Source organism: Anoplopoma fimbria, chromosome 9 (assembly GCF_027596085.1).
Source record: "Anoplopoma fimbria isolate UVic2021 breed Golden Eagle Sablefish chromosome 9, Afim_UVic_2022, whole genome shotgun sequence".
Taxonomy (NCBI): domain Eukaryota; kingdom Metazoa; phylum Chordata; class Actinopteri; order Perciformes; family Anoplopomatidae; genus Anoplopoma; species Anoplopoma fimbria.
In genome coordinates this window covers 8,377,728-8,392,426 of record NC_072457.1, presented here as the reverse complement: position 1 = coordinate 8,392,426, position 14,699 = coordinate 8,377,728, and the positions used below count along the sequence as shown (strand labels likewise).

The following is a 14,699-nucleotide window of genomic DNA, read 5'->3' as shown; positions in this document are numbered from 1 at the left end:
AAGCCATTCATTCTGTTAAGAGCTACACAAATTCAAGACCTACATCTTAAAAAAGAAACACTATAGTCCAGTGTTTCCCAAACTCTTTTCTGGGGACACGCTAATTAAAAATGACAGACTATTGCGATCCAATTCACAAAATGTTTAATAAATCACAAATTTGTTTTATGCATATGTTATTGAAAAGATATACAAAAGCAACTTTGGGTTTCATTGTCTTGCTCATGGACATTTCAGTCCTGCAGAGCTGTCGATCGAATCGCTGACCCTGTGATTAAAGGACAAATTGCTCTAGCCACTAAGTTACAGCTGCTCCCTAAGTTGTTCAATTTGGAAGAAGTGACCTATAAGACCTATCTAACACAGTTTCTAAAATTTTCCGCACATTAGGACGCTTATCCAGTCACCAGTCAACAGACCTTTCTACTTCAGCTTTGTAGCTGATATTGGATGTTAATGCTGATGTTGGAGTTGCTAGTGAGTAAACTGAGGATAGCAATGTCATGTGAGAATTTCAGTAGAAAAATGGATGAGGTTGGAACACAGTCATTTGTATACAGAGTAGGGATGCACTTATCCCACTTGTTTAGTCAGGATACCCCTACCTGGGCTTTGGGTATCGTCCAATACCAAGAACCGATCTGATACCAGTGTTTAATTATTATGTTGTATGCCTCACCGTGTGGAAGAGACTGGGATCATTCTTCAATGTGTAGACATCATCAGGGGTGACTTTTCTTCCTAACTTTGCAAAATGTAACCAAAAAATAGAATACATAGATATAAATTTACTGATTTGTCATTAAGTATAATAATGGTATCCTATACCAAATTGGCCTTTTGTCACTGATACCAGCTATGTGAGTCAGTATTGGATCAGTATCGATCTACTACTAATTTACGTAAATGGTTGGGCTGGATAGGAAACATGGATGAGAATGTATGTTCCGTTTTTGTTTTTAAGAGATGTCGTCACTGCAAGCAACCACTGACGAATTCGGCAGAGTCAGCGGTTAACAGGGTCAATAGTTTAACCAAAACACCGGCAGCGTCCATGGCTGCAAGCTATTAAACGTGTTGAATACCAATAGAATAATCAAAATGAACGTGTTGGTTTCATTTGAAAACTCAATAAACTCAAAACTGTGAGTCTATGTCACCGTATTTGACCTTGTGTACATTACCACAAATGGTGTAAGCATCTACTGACTTGTATGCTTGTAATTTCATGCTGGCGTAGTGTTACACGCTAGGTTTCTACACAAAATACATGGCTATATCTGGCCACTAAATATTGGGCCATTTGCTAATGTGTTCTACCCACTCACTAATAGCATGCAGATCTTGAAAGTCCATTTGTTTAGGTTGCATTAACAATCTTGCTGTTTAATGCTCCTGCATAGCTTGACAAGCTTTAGCACTCTGATATATACAGTTGCCAAACTGCTAGCCAACACTTTAGTACGTCGTCATTAATTATAAATCGTAAAAATGTCTATGTCATAGAGTGCTGAATTTAATTTCACTAGTTGTGGCCTTTTTGATTAAAAAGATTAATACCACATAATCAAAAAAAGAGAAACCCACCCACCTTCAACTGAACTCTGTTTTAAGCAAGATATATCGATGAATAGTGTTAAAACAGAACTAAAATCAATACAAAGCAGTCGGGCATATGCAGCAGAATTTATAAGTGAGTCAAGACATGGTGCACTATTGCGGAGATGGCATCATTTGTACTACGATTTTTTTATTTAATCAAATTGGTACCCATCAAGGAATTGTTGCACCTCCCTACATAGTTCTTCTGTCCTGATTCTCTCCAAGGAGCCTATGGTCGATAATCATCATTAAGTCTTTTTGAGGACTGGAATTATTATGGATTTTTTTCTAGAGCTCAGCCTTGCACCCATGGGTGTGCCCAGATGTCCCTCTGCAATCTAAATCTCAAGCTGGCACACCCAGCGTAATCATCAAAAATTCATGAGTAGCAGAGCTTTCAATAAGCACCGGATGCCCGCCAAACAGCCAACTACTCATTTACCTCCAGCCAGCTACTTTATTATAAACAAGCACGATTTGTGCGTATATCTCACGACCACTAGCATCCGCTTCAAAACAATGCAAGTATGATGATGATAGAGAAATGTGCCTTAATGTCTGTAACATTCCGCCCCCGCATGCTCTTTATGAATGTGTGTGTGTGTGTGTGTGTGTGTGCGCGCTCACTTAGCTGAGAGGTTGTGTCCAGCTGAGTAGAAAACAGGGACCTGTATTCAGTGTTTGACAAATATTGGCTAAATAATTTATGACAAAACACAGGAAGAATTTTAGCGATTGCACAGACAGGGGACATTGACATATTTGCATGTATTCAAAAAAACCTGCTTATATCCAAGTCTTTCATAATGTTTAAATGTGTTTCTAGTTCCGACTAGAAATGTGGACGTTATTTTAATACATTACGTGATACCGCCACCTGAAGAGCTGTATACAGGCCGTGATCATTTCACGTGGTTCTGTGAGACCAGATTGTTTGAAACTTTGTAACTGAAGCCCTGCTCAAAAGCCTTGAGGCTCTTTGTTGTCGTCCACTGATGGACGACAACAAAGATGGAGTTTCAGCAAAACTATGAGCAAAATTGGATGTTTCAACACCCTCCATCTGCAAACAGTTCTTCTGTTCATGCATACAGTAGCTCACTGTCTTCAGATCCGGATGTGTCTACTCTTGCGTAACCGACCTGACTGTTGCTGTCTTTCTCACCAATATTCAGTTTGTCTTTGGGAAAATGAAGCAATATCTGGAAATAAAGACATTAACGGGGTTTGCATATTGTTTCTGATCCCGATTGAGTTGAAGATTAAATCTGCTGAAGCTTACTTTACGAAAACAATAACTGTGGCAAGCAGGGACGTAATCATCACAGGGATTATTATTGTTATTATTTTTATTTAAAAGGAGAGCGATGGGGCACAATCAGTGGTTTTGCATTTGTTTGTGAGGAGATACAGAGGGAGAATGAAGCAGTGGTCACCATAACACCGTAACACAGTACTCAGACCAATCCCCTGTGTCCTGGTTGAACTTTAATTCTGTCTCCCCCATCTGGGTCAACCCATCAGCCCCCTACCACGCTCTGCACTGCTCAGCCTTTCAGACAGCGCTACTCAGACATGAATCACCTGTCTACAAGGCAGGATGGATGGGGGTTAAAAAGTCAGTAGGGCAGATTGGGTAAGAACAGCCTCAAAAAGTGTCTATTCAGCAGATAAATGGTCTATATTCTGTTCAATCGTGCTCTGCTTCCATTTTGTTCTTTGTATGTTTGATGGGTTTTTCACACAGTAAACAAACAAATTCATACTGAACTGCTAGCCTTTAGTTTGTTGGTTTTGTGCATGCTTGTGGGTTAGTATGTGTAAAGGTCAGATTTGCAACAATGATGCTTTTAACAATTGGGATTTGTGACTCAAAGGTGCTTTCAAAGCCAAGCAGAGCTTCACAAAACACAGTACAAAGACTGTAATATGTCGTTATTGTTCGGAAATAATGACAGAGAGAGATAGAGTTGTCTAAAATAGCAAAGGATTTACTGCGGCATGGAAAGAAAAAGAATTCAGTGTTTTTTAAAATGCCCTAGCCATTGTCAAAATGTAGCCCTGTAATCGGCTAACACTAGTAGGGCTGTTACCTTTATGAACAGTTTGAACAAATGATATCTTACTTGTAATTTTATGATGGGGTTTCTGCTAGCATGGTCCTACTTTATGTCCTCTTTGTAATCTTGGATAGTAAAAAGTAGACACCATATGCTACGTAGATGCTGTAGCTGAACCACAGAGTGTGGCTCACTTGGAAGCAGCTGCAGTACTGTAAATCTCAGCAGCACCAGTAGATACAAGAGCTGTGGTCACATGGTTCACCCTACCCACAGCTCCTCAGGGGATTTATGGTACAGTATCCCCCATGCATTGACCTGATGTTAATAAAGATCAGTATGATAGCAACACAACATTTGTGCATATATGACAAAAAAAATTGTTTAACATTTATATCAGAGATTCAAATCTAGTTAATTATAATGCCTGGTCTTACAAACAGGTTACGTGTTGCTTTCTTGTTTTGCTACTTGTTCATGACACATGAAGACTGTGTAATCAGATTGACAACATGACATTGGACAACTTGTCTAGGGGGCTTTATCTGGAAGACGTGACTGGACCTGTCAGCCTGTGTCAGGCCACCAGTTGTGGGGGCCTGGCTGACATCCAGGGTGACACCACCCGTGGTGTTTTGTCATCCCTGCTCCATGACTAGAGAAAATAAGTGTGGCGGACAGGTATTTTCACAACACATGATCCTCAAAATTACAGCAGTGGCTATAAGTAAGGGGCCCAGCTATTTGAGATGCAGAATGCTTAGTTAGGTTTTTTTAAGGAATGACAACAAAATTGGCCAGTCAGGCGTTACTTAACCTCACTGAATCTGAGATGTTGTTAAAATTTCACTCAAGTTACTTCCCACTGCTTACACCCACAGGACATGATATCACTGCCAATTATAAGAGGAGATCATTATTCTTTCCTTAAATAAAGCAAGACAAAATACTTACTCGGTATTTTTTTACTTGATCGATATTGGCAATATTGATCAACTAGCCCAGTGGTTCTTAACCTTATTGGAGGTACTGAACCCTGCGAGCTTCATCAGTGCATTCACCGAACCCTTCGTAATTGGAAAAATAAAATATGATTTCTTCAAAACATAGGTATATATTTTATTAGTGCACAAAATGAACCATGCATCAGTTGCACACACAATCACTGTGTGCAAAGAACAAAACCAACAAAACATGAATTTCACACAAAAACATAACTCAATGAATGATTTGCGATCAGGTACGCAACTTCGTACGATGCTGTGAGGATCGGTTTGTCGACAAACAAAACATGAATTTCAAACAAAAACATAACTCAATATTTACTGCAAATCAATGTGTCTTTTGCTGTTGCCTTTCAGATACAAGTTCAGAAATGCGCGGCTTCACCTTGGCAAGTGCCACACTCATATAATTTTCGCAGCAAAGTCTGTTCCTTTTCTTAGTTTTCATGTCCACCATCCTCGAAAAGGATTGCTCACAAAGATACGTTGTAACAAACGGTGTGAGTATCTCAAGGGCTTTCTTGGCAATACGAGAGTATGGTACGATTTGGTGACACCAAAACGTTGAGAGCGTTGTTGTTCCGAAGAGTTGCTGTTGACGCTGGCTCTGCTGAAGTTCAATGATTTCGTCGAGGCATTCATCGTTGACATCTGCTGTCATCTGCTGAACGCAGCATAAGTTTTAGCTTTCTCCGTGCTTTTTGGGCTACCCGAGCCACCGTACCGTTATGCTGCGTTCACACCGAACGGGGCTCGGTGTGAACGCACCTTAAGGAATAGACGGTCATTAATTTTTAAAGCGGCGGCTCACTTGACCGCAGTGTGTGTCTGCCGAACCCCTGAGAGTGACTGCACCCCTGGGGTTCGATCGAACCCAGGTTAAGAACCACTGAACTAGCCTGATCTGATTGTTTTCAAAGCATACTCGAACGAGCTGTGTGGGATTGTCTCCAACTTGTGTGATCCAACATTTCCAAAACTTCAGAGCAATGTAAAGTCAAAGAGTCATTAAAGTTTAAAAATAAGATAGATGTAATAATTTACAATATTCACAACATTTTTGTATATATCAAAAAATCCTACTTCAATCCATATTTGTTGCTGTTTAGCCTTTAAAAATATATATTTTTACTGCGGTCCAAAATGGAAAATTGTTATTCACTTGTTTTTTCTTTGGTTTTTTTTTATGATGCCATAAAATGGAAAACCTAAATATAAGCTTTGAATGTTTAAAAAAAAGATGTTCGGTGGCCTTCATTTCTAATTTAATTCAACTCTTTTTTTTTTAAACGACCGAACGCTGAGCAATTTGAGTTGAGTGGCCTGAAAGTGTTTTTCAAACTGAAAAAATAAATAAAACACAGCAGCTTTTGAATTTTGATTTAGAACTAAAACTTAATTCATACATTTAAACAATCTGCAGGCTACTTATGCCTGGGTGCTTTATGAAAACAGCCATGGTGCTTGATGCAAACCAGAATTATAATGGAAGTGCTGCATTCCACTCTGCTGCATGTGATTAGTGCTTCCCTAGGAAAGAGGGCATTTGAGGTCAGGTTGTAAATCCCTTTTATTCCCTTTGCCACACCAGGGCAGAAAAAAAACTCTTCAACCTAAATCCATGCCAAAAGTGCTTCCCTTTTCACTATTCTTTCAGCTTCTTAAAAGAAATGACCTTTACAGAACGAGAGGCTATTGACAGATTCTGTCCTCCAGCACACGTTTTGTTAATAATATACTGGTTTCTTTTGTACTCATGCTGGACTCTTGAAATAGCTTCTGTAAGAGAAGAGAGCACATTAAACCTGCCTGGAGACTCATCATTCACGCCTGTCACTGGCTTCATTCATACATGAAAACGCAATATCCTCAAATCTAACAGTGACCTGGGGAACCATAATCACTCATCCTCGTGATAGCTCTCTTTCTCTCTCTGTTTTTACTCTACTCTCATTTTCTCTACCTATTTCCCTTTGGATTTTATTAATGCTGTTGAAGTTAAGTCCCAACATCACAATTGTTTTGTTTGTATTTTGTCACATTTCTGTGCACGCCCGGTAGGTGCCACGATAATCGTTTTTTTGTTTTTGCTTCGTTTTTATGCCATAGTGGTGGCTGGGAGATATTATGAGTGAAATCAACAAGACCTCACTAAATGCCCCCAACACAGTCTCACACACACACACACACACACACACACACACACACACACACACACACACACACACACACACACACACACACACACACACACACACACACATAATATCCTCTCATTCATTAAGGACTCATCTTTATTCAAAGTTTCTAATTTGTTGGCACTGTTGCCAATCACTGAACCATGCATGAGCAGTCAGTAGCTCAGTAATGATGAAAGAAAATCCATAATGAATTATTAGAAGGAAAGAAAGGTGTAGAAAGTAAACCAATGAGGGCTGTTTATTTAACATCATAATGGTAATGAGTACAAAGTAATAGGTAATGAGAAAAAGATCAATGAATGTGTATCCAAGTGCCTCTGCTATGGTTCGTTTATACATATATATTTATTATTTTTTTACACTTCAATGTATTTATCTCTTCTAATTTATTATTGCATGTTTCTTATTCTTTATTTTAACTTCTAGCTATCATACCATGTTGTTTTTATTGTCAGCTATTTGTTTATAAGTGTTGTTTTATATCTATCAATCACAGTGATTCATGAATGAAATGGCCCAGCAATTGGAGATAGATGTCCAAGTAGGAAAATCATTCTAGTGGTATTAAATATTCAGCCCTTAATAATTCCAATTTGGGCTCTCTCAACTATACTCGTAATTACATTTCTTAGCATCCAAGAAAATACTTTACAAAATATATTGGTGTGTTAAATAAGGAGACTTATAGGATGCAGATTTAACCATATATCATTATCATTGTTTCTCTGTCTTTGGAAGTCAAATAACCAATGCCCCTCGCATAGATTTTGTGATTTTTTTTTTAACAACTTATATATCAAATAAAGAGGGCCATCCGAGCTATACAAAGACTCGCAAAATAATTTAAAGGCTTTATTGATCTCTAAGGTTTCTGCTATAATGTTAAACAGAAAAGCAAGATATTAGCATACATCTGTCCACTGTAGGTGTCCTGTAGTAGCCCATATAAATGATTGGCACTCCTAGCGTGGCACCTGTTGATTTTCTCCTTAACCAGTCAGGTTTCCTCCAAGTAGCCTGGCCCGGAATAAAAATAAAAATATGCTGGGTTGGTAGTTGGATCCATTAAATAAGGGCGCCCACGTTAACATTAAACTAGCAAGAGAACAAAGCAGGAGACAGACCAAGGATTTGAATGTTTCTTGCAGCAGTTTGATTGGCTGCTTGTTAAAACAAACAAACATAATGAACAGTACCTTAAATGTGTCATTAGCCAGTCTTCTTTTTTAATCCCTTCACTGAATTCCTCCTGTCAAAGATAAAGCTTCCGTCTCTGTGCCTAATCAGCAGCCGCAGTTGCTGTCAAACTCCTTCAAAGAGTTTCTGCTGCTTGTGCACTAAAATATTTTTTTAATGCAACATTTAAAGATTGGGATTTTATCTTCTATATTATTTTTATTGTTATATTTTTTTTGTTCATCCATGTGCCAAGTTTTTGGTGCATAATATTGATATATTTTGTTTACTTTGTAACACAGTTTTCCAAATAGAAACTGTCACATTCAGTTACTCTCTCCAGGAGAATAACATCCAGGTATAAATTTAGATGAGAACCGAAACTCAACGTTTTGTAGTTATTTTGCAGCAGTACGTGATTGCAGTTGGTTTAATCAGGAAAATCACACCTTACAATGTGCAATAAAACTGCACTTTGCCGTGCCACTTTCCAAATTGCTTTCTTTTGATGGTTGCAGAGATTTAGGTAGAGTCTTTCAACATAAAAGCAAAATATGAATACCTTGTGCTTCCTGTTGTGGTTGGAAATGCCATCACTTTATGCCACTTCTTCCATCTTGATCACAGCACTGGGCGTGAATATACCAAAGCAAGAAAGTCCATTTCAAGGTCAGGGAAATGCTCATGTCTTATAGCTCAGTTTGCACCAGTCTTTACACTGGCATATGCATTTCACTCTTCATGTAGTGTCATTATAATTAAATTGACCTATTCCTGACTAATTAAAATGTATTCATATTCCTGGGATGGTTTTTGTCACATTAACATACATTCAAATGAGCGTTGTGCATTATCTTCTGTCAAGGGCAGTGTGCAAAAACTCCTTACATGCTTTATCAGCACATTCACACTGACCTCAGTAACTTTCAGAAAAGGTATGCAGTTAAACTTGACTTTTGGGCATGGGTATTGAAATGCATAGTTCTTTATTGCAGTCAGGACATAAGGGTACATTGGGGCCAGATTGCTCCACCTGCTTCTTACCTTCAGCACATGTACATTATATTTCACATGGAGCCTGTATACCAATTGCTGAACATTTGAAATAACATTGAATACCAACAGTCCCCTTACTGTTAAAATATTATCAGAATGTGTTTCTTCCACTCTAAAACAGAGACTTCTAAGCAGAAGATTAACCATTCATCAGTGTAACAGCCTGCAACAGTGGATAGACAGTTTGTGGACATTTTCAAAGGATATTTATTTTGCTTGAAATGAGTTAATAAGACATAAAGTTTAGGTGGGTTTTTGATAAGTTAATGTAAATCTAGTTTAAGTCATTTAAATTCACATTTTTGCTCAAGAGAATCCCGAGACACTAGATCTGCTGTGGGAAACAAAACAGTGTATGTATTGAGATTTCAGGAAAATAGACTGTAGTCTAACAATATATTAGCATTTCTGTATCAAAACATCTAATGACAGTTATCACAAGACTAATATATATTTTAAGTTTCTCCCAAAACTGAACAACTGAGCCTTGATCAGAGGGGTCACAGTGAATCGAAGGACCAATCACAGAACTAAAGTTTGCTGAGAAAAACAGCACAACTCTGAGAGCAAAACATTTATCTGTAACAATGAAAAATGTAACTATTGTTGTCATCCAAAGCAGTCTGGAGGAAACAGACAGCTCAAAACTAGTCTAACAACATTCCGGCTGTAGAGCGTGAAGGTGGCAGTCTCATGCTTGGGCGGTTTTTTTTCCGTGCAGAGGGACACAGGATTTGTGAGGTCTGTGGAAGAAATGCAGCCAAATGGGAAGCCTTTTCTTATGGGGACAGTCTGTTCCCACCTGAGGGATATACAGTCAATTCAGTCAAGAGAGACTATGTTTATGAACCCAAAGTCTTTATTGATTAAACAAAGATCAGTTCTTGGTTTTGACTTTATTCAGGGTTAATGCACAATTATGGGGAATTATGTGGCTTAGCCAGTGTTTATGTTGGAAGATGAAAGTGCAGGAGCAGTTTTTTGGGGGAAATAAATCAACACTGATTAGTGAGTGGATATAAGGAGTGAAGTATTAAGCTTTTTTGATATGGAGATGTGTATCTAGATGGGGTGGCCTCTTGAATTTTTACCTAATTCAATTTTTTTTAAAGGCAAAATGTGTGAATGCAGAATAAAAGTCACCCCTGACTGCACTTACGCTAAGCTGCATATCAAATCACAACCCTTCAATATCACTGCAGTGGCTTCAGGACACAAAAGTGACAGTCCTGGTATGACCCAGTAAAAGCCGGGTCTTAAATCCCTTTGGACAATCTGTGGAAAGACTTTAGTATAGCTGCTCACAGACGCCTCACTTTCAGCTTGACTGAATCGGAGAAATTGTGCTCTGAAAAAATCTGACAAAATCCTATGTCCGATGCTCCAGGCATATACAGACTCAGATGTGTCATTACTTCTTAAATTAATTAACCATTGACTAGGGTAGTTAAAACTAATATGGATGTGATGCCTGAATTTTACTGTCAGTATGTCTAAAATACTCATTTTGTTAGATTTTGTGTGACAGCTTCCTAAAACATCATCACCATTTTCCATTTTAGAGATTATGCTGCTTGAGACTGTTCATCTTGCACTGTGTATCTTTTTAGCCTGTCAGTGAGTTTGTCAAATCCATTTTACTACAGTGGGGGAAAAATTCTCAGACTTGTACCTTAAACGGTTGAAAATGTGGGATTGCAGAAATGGAAAAGGGACACAGCACCAGGCCATATCTCTCCTCAAGCCAAATGAAAACTCAGACTGATGCTTCAAACACAGGGCTAGTCACAGTGACAGATACAGTGAGGGCCTGAGTCCAACAGTCAAAAGAGCCAGCTGCCTTTGGGCTTTTCATGAAATGACCTTGTCAAGGTCAAGGCTGCAAATACTGAGTGACTTGAGTTTAAGATCTTACACACTTACACACATTTACTCTTAACCCCAAAACTGCCATTTTTCATGTTAAAATAGATCAAATGACTACTGGTAATGGGAAAGGGGTCGCTCGTGGTGTACATGTCCTTACTCTCAGGGTCCTCACAAAGATAGATGAATATAAAAATGCATACACACACTCAGTCAGACACATAGATAAGAGTAAAGCTCTCTAGCAGCTATGGGATCTTGTTTCAACAGCAGGTGCACCTAATTCCCTATAGAGGGCAGCTGAATGAGAGATAAAAAAGCACAAAACTTTATTAATAGAACACGTAATACCTGCCAGTATAATAGTTGGCAAGTTGCACAGGAGATAACAGTCCACCGGGCTGATCAGTAGTGTGCTTCTTATGCTCAGGTGAGACTGACAGGTCTGCCTGCTGGTTGGGGGAGTGTGTTTAATACTGACAGACTGAATGTCAGCGCAGTAATGAAATTGCTCTGCAGTGATTGTAGAGATAAACGATGTGCTTAGCTCACATCTGACATGCATTAAATGCATCCTGTCATCCGTGACAGGGTGTTGTCACATAGGCAACTGGATCTGGACTTGTCATTCGGCCTCATAATATGGTAATCACAACTATACATACAACACATGCCACTAATATATAAGTGACAGCTGTGAAAATGCTGTAGATGTTAAGATCCTCCAACATCCTCATGACAGGCCACTCAACGGTAAATAATGATAGAATGCAGAGGTTGCATAATTAGGGAAGCAGGAGACACAAAGTGAGTCCTTACACACACAACAAGGCTATTTCCACAGAGAGTAAAAGGATATTTGCTCTTTTGTCTCGTTCAAGTGCGTGTAGTGTATTTCCCTTAAAGGGAGGTTGGGGATAACAGACGCTGACTGTCACCTCTCCATATGCAATAGTGTTTTCTCCAACAAGCCATGTCTAATTTCCTCATCACTTTGGGAACAAAGAAAACACTCGTGTGCCCTTGATTAGTTGTCGCCCTGTACATCATGTCCTTGCTGGCATTAGAGATATGCATTATTTAGTGACAGGGACCCCTTTCCCCTTTTTATTCTTTATTTTACCCTTACAATAATCACCAACATCTACTGGTGACAATTTAATGGCATATTGAAGTTCACACACGTCAAATCATTGGGGTAAACTACCAAATAAGTTGATGCTTTCATACAGGCGAACATGTACATAAATAATACAAATTTTGCAGATGCATTTCCCTCTCAATATCTAGCCTTGAGGCTCTTTTGTGGCTAAGTAGGAACACAAATAAATGGATGTCTCTCAAGGACTGTCTAGTATTTTTGCATTTTTTAACATATTTCCACATCATGTTTACTTAAAATATTGCCAGCCATTTCAAAAGCATACCATAGCTTTTTGGATTTTCAAAAGGACAGCTCTTGCCACCAGACAGCTTTTATTTTGCTTTCAACTCTCAGTGCCTTGGACCTTAAATTGTGATCATCATATGGAGCATCGTCAGTGTGATGGTTATTCATTTGTCAGATAATGCAAGTACCACTCCACTCCATTTGCCCACATTAGGAGTTTCTGGCTTGTACGGCAGTGAACTTTTGCTCAAGCCTGAAATTGTCCCATCAGAAAACACATTCTAAGTGTCATTACAGATGTTTTTTTATGTTAATGTTTTTCTACTATATCCTCCATTTCTACTACATACTAAAACAAGCAAAATACTGCACATTTTTTATACAGGCAGATAATTCCAAAATGTTTCTGAATTAATAATGTATCACTTTCTTGGTACATCTCTCTCTCTCTCTCTCTCTCTCTCTCTCTCTCTCTCTCTCTCTCTCTCTCTCTCTCTCTTTGTCTTGTTTATTTGGATGACCAATCTGCTCTGCTTCTGTTGTCAATGACTCATGTGTGCTCCCTTGTCTCTCCTGTGGGCGTTTGTTTTGTCTGTAGGGAACATCTTTGTGGTGAGCCTGGCAGTGGCAGATCTTGTGGTGGCCATCTACCCATACCCTCTGGTCCTCACCTCCATCTTCAACAATGGCTGGAACCTTGGCTACGTCCACTGCCAGATCAGCGGCTTCCTCATGGGCGTCAGCGTCATCGGCTCCATCTTCAACATCACCGGCATTGCCATCAACCGATACTGTTATATCTGCCACAGTCTCAAGTATGATAAACTGTACAGTGACAAAAACTCTGTTTGCTATGTGATGCTAATCTGGGCGCTGACTGTGGTTGCCATCGTGCCCAACCTGTTTGTGGGTTCGCTCCAGTATGACCCACGGGTTTACTCCTGCACATTTGAGCAGTCGGCCAGCTCGGCGTACACTATTGCAGTGGTTTTCTTTCACTTTATATTACCCATCATGATTGTCACATACTGCTACCTGCGCATTTGGATACTAGTCATACAGGTGCGGAGACGGGTCAAGCCAGACAACCGGCCCAAGCTCACGCCGCACGACGTGAGAAACTTTGTCACCATGTTCGTGGTGTTTGTGCTTTTCGCCGTCTGCTGGGCTCCGCTCAACTTCATCGGCCTGGCCGTAGCAATCAAACCAGAGGTGGTGGTTCCGCTCATCCCTGAGTGGTTGTTCGTAGCCAGCTACTTCATGGCCTACTTCAACAGCTGCCTTAATGCCATCGTGTATGGTGTGCTGAACCAGAACTTCCGGCGTGAGTACAAACGCATTGTAGTGTCAGTGTGCACGGCACGCATCTTCTTACAAGACAGCTCCAACGATGCAGTGGAGAGGCTCAAGAGCAAACCTTCACCGCTCATGACCAACAATAACCAGGTCAAGGTGGACTCTGTCTGATCCAGAACCAGGAGAAAAACTAAGCAAACATGAAAAAAGATATGCTGTTACAGAGAGTAAAAAAAACAAAACAAAAAAGAGAAAAGGTGAGAAAAATACCAAATATGAATATAAAACAGCTTCTCTCCTCTGAGCTTAGTCATATGGTGCTATCTGACCTCTGAACAATCAGTAAAAACAGGGGTATATATTATCTTTGTCTTTTATTAAGCACTCACGTTTGACTCTGCAGTACCTGAAGTACAGTATATATATGATGTCCGTTTTGTTTTAATGTTTACAGTGATGATATAAATGTATCATGCATTATATAAGTATTTATTTTGTATGAAATGTCATATAGATATATGGTAAGATATATCAGGTTCCAGTTAAATGAAAACAACATTTTATCAGGCTAATTAAAAAAAAAAAGACAAAAGTTGGATGAATATATAACCAGAGGTTTAATAATATTATTTTATTATTTTTAATAATAATAACCTAATTTGTGACACTGTAACACTAATTGAGTGAAGCAACGTGGGTTGCTGCTGTCTTATTATACCCTGCCATACATTAAGTGGAATATATATTTGAGTCTCTCTCTCTCTCTCTCTCTCTCTCTCTCTCTCTCTGCCACCTTGTGAGCTCATTATACTGTTTGCATGGATATGCAGGAATCTTTCTAATGCAAAATAAATCTCAAATTGATGGAAAATGTGTTTTAGTCCTGAGTCCAATTTTCTCCCAAATGCAAGTTTATTGCAATCCTGTAAATGCATAACTTTGGTCATTTTTCATAACAATGTACTCCCCAAAGCAATTGCTGAGAACTTCAACAGGGCAAGAAACACGAACTGTTTAGATTATTTCGACAGAATTATCCCTCAGTATC

The 14,699-nt window shown here is 39.1% G+C and overlaps 1 protein-coding gene across 1 annotated transcript in view; it reads left to right on the top strand.

Annotated features, from left to right (window-relative positions):
* Positions 1-13,822, top strand: part of mtnr1aa (melatonin receptor 1A a) — a 33,318-nt gene extending 19,496 nt beyond the window's left edge. The window contains exon 2 of the mRNA XM_054604475.1: positions 12,954-13,822. Within this exon, the coding sequence (XP_054460450.1) occupies positions 12,954-13,822 (869 nt within the window). The remainder of the gene's footprint in view (positions 1-12,953) is intronic.
* The last annotated feature ends 877 nt before the right edge of the window (positions 13,823-14,699 follow it).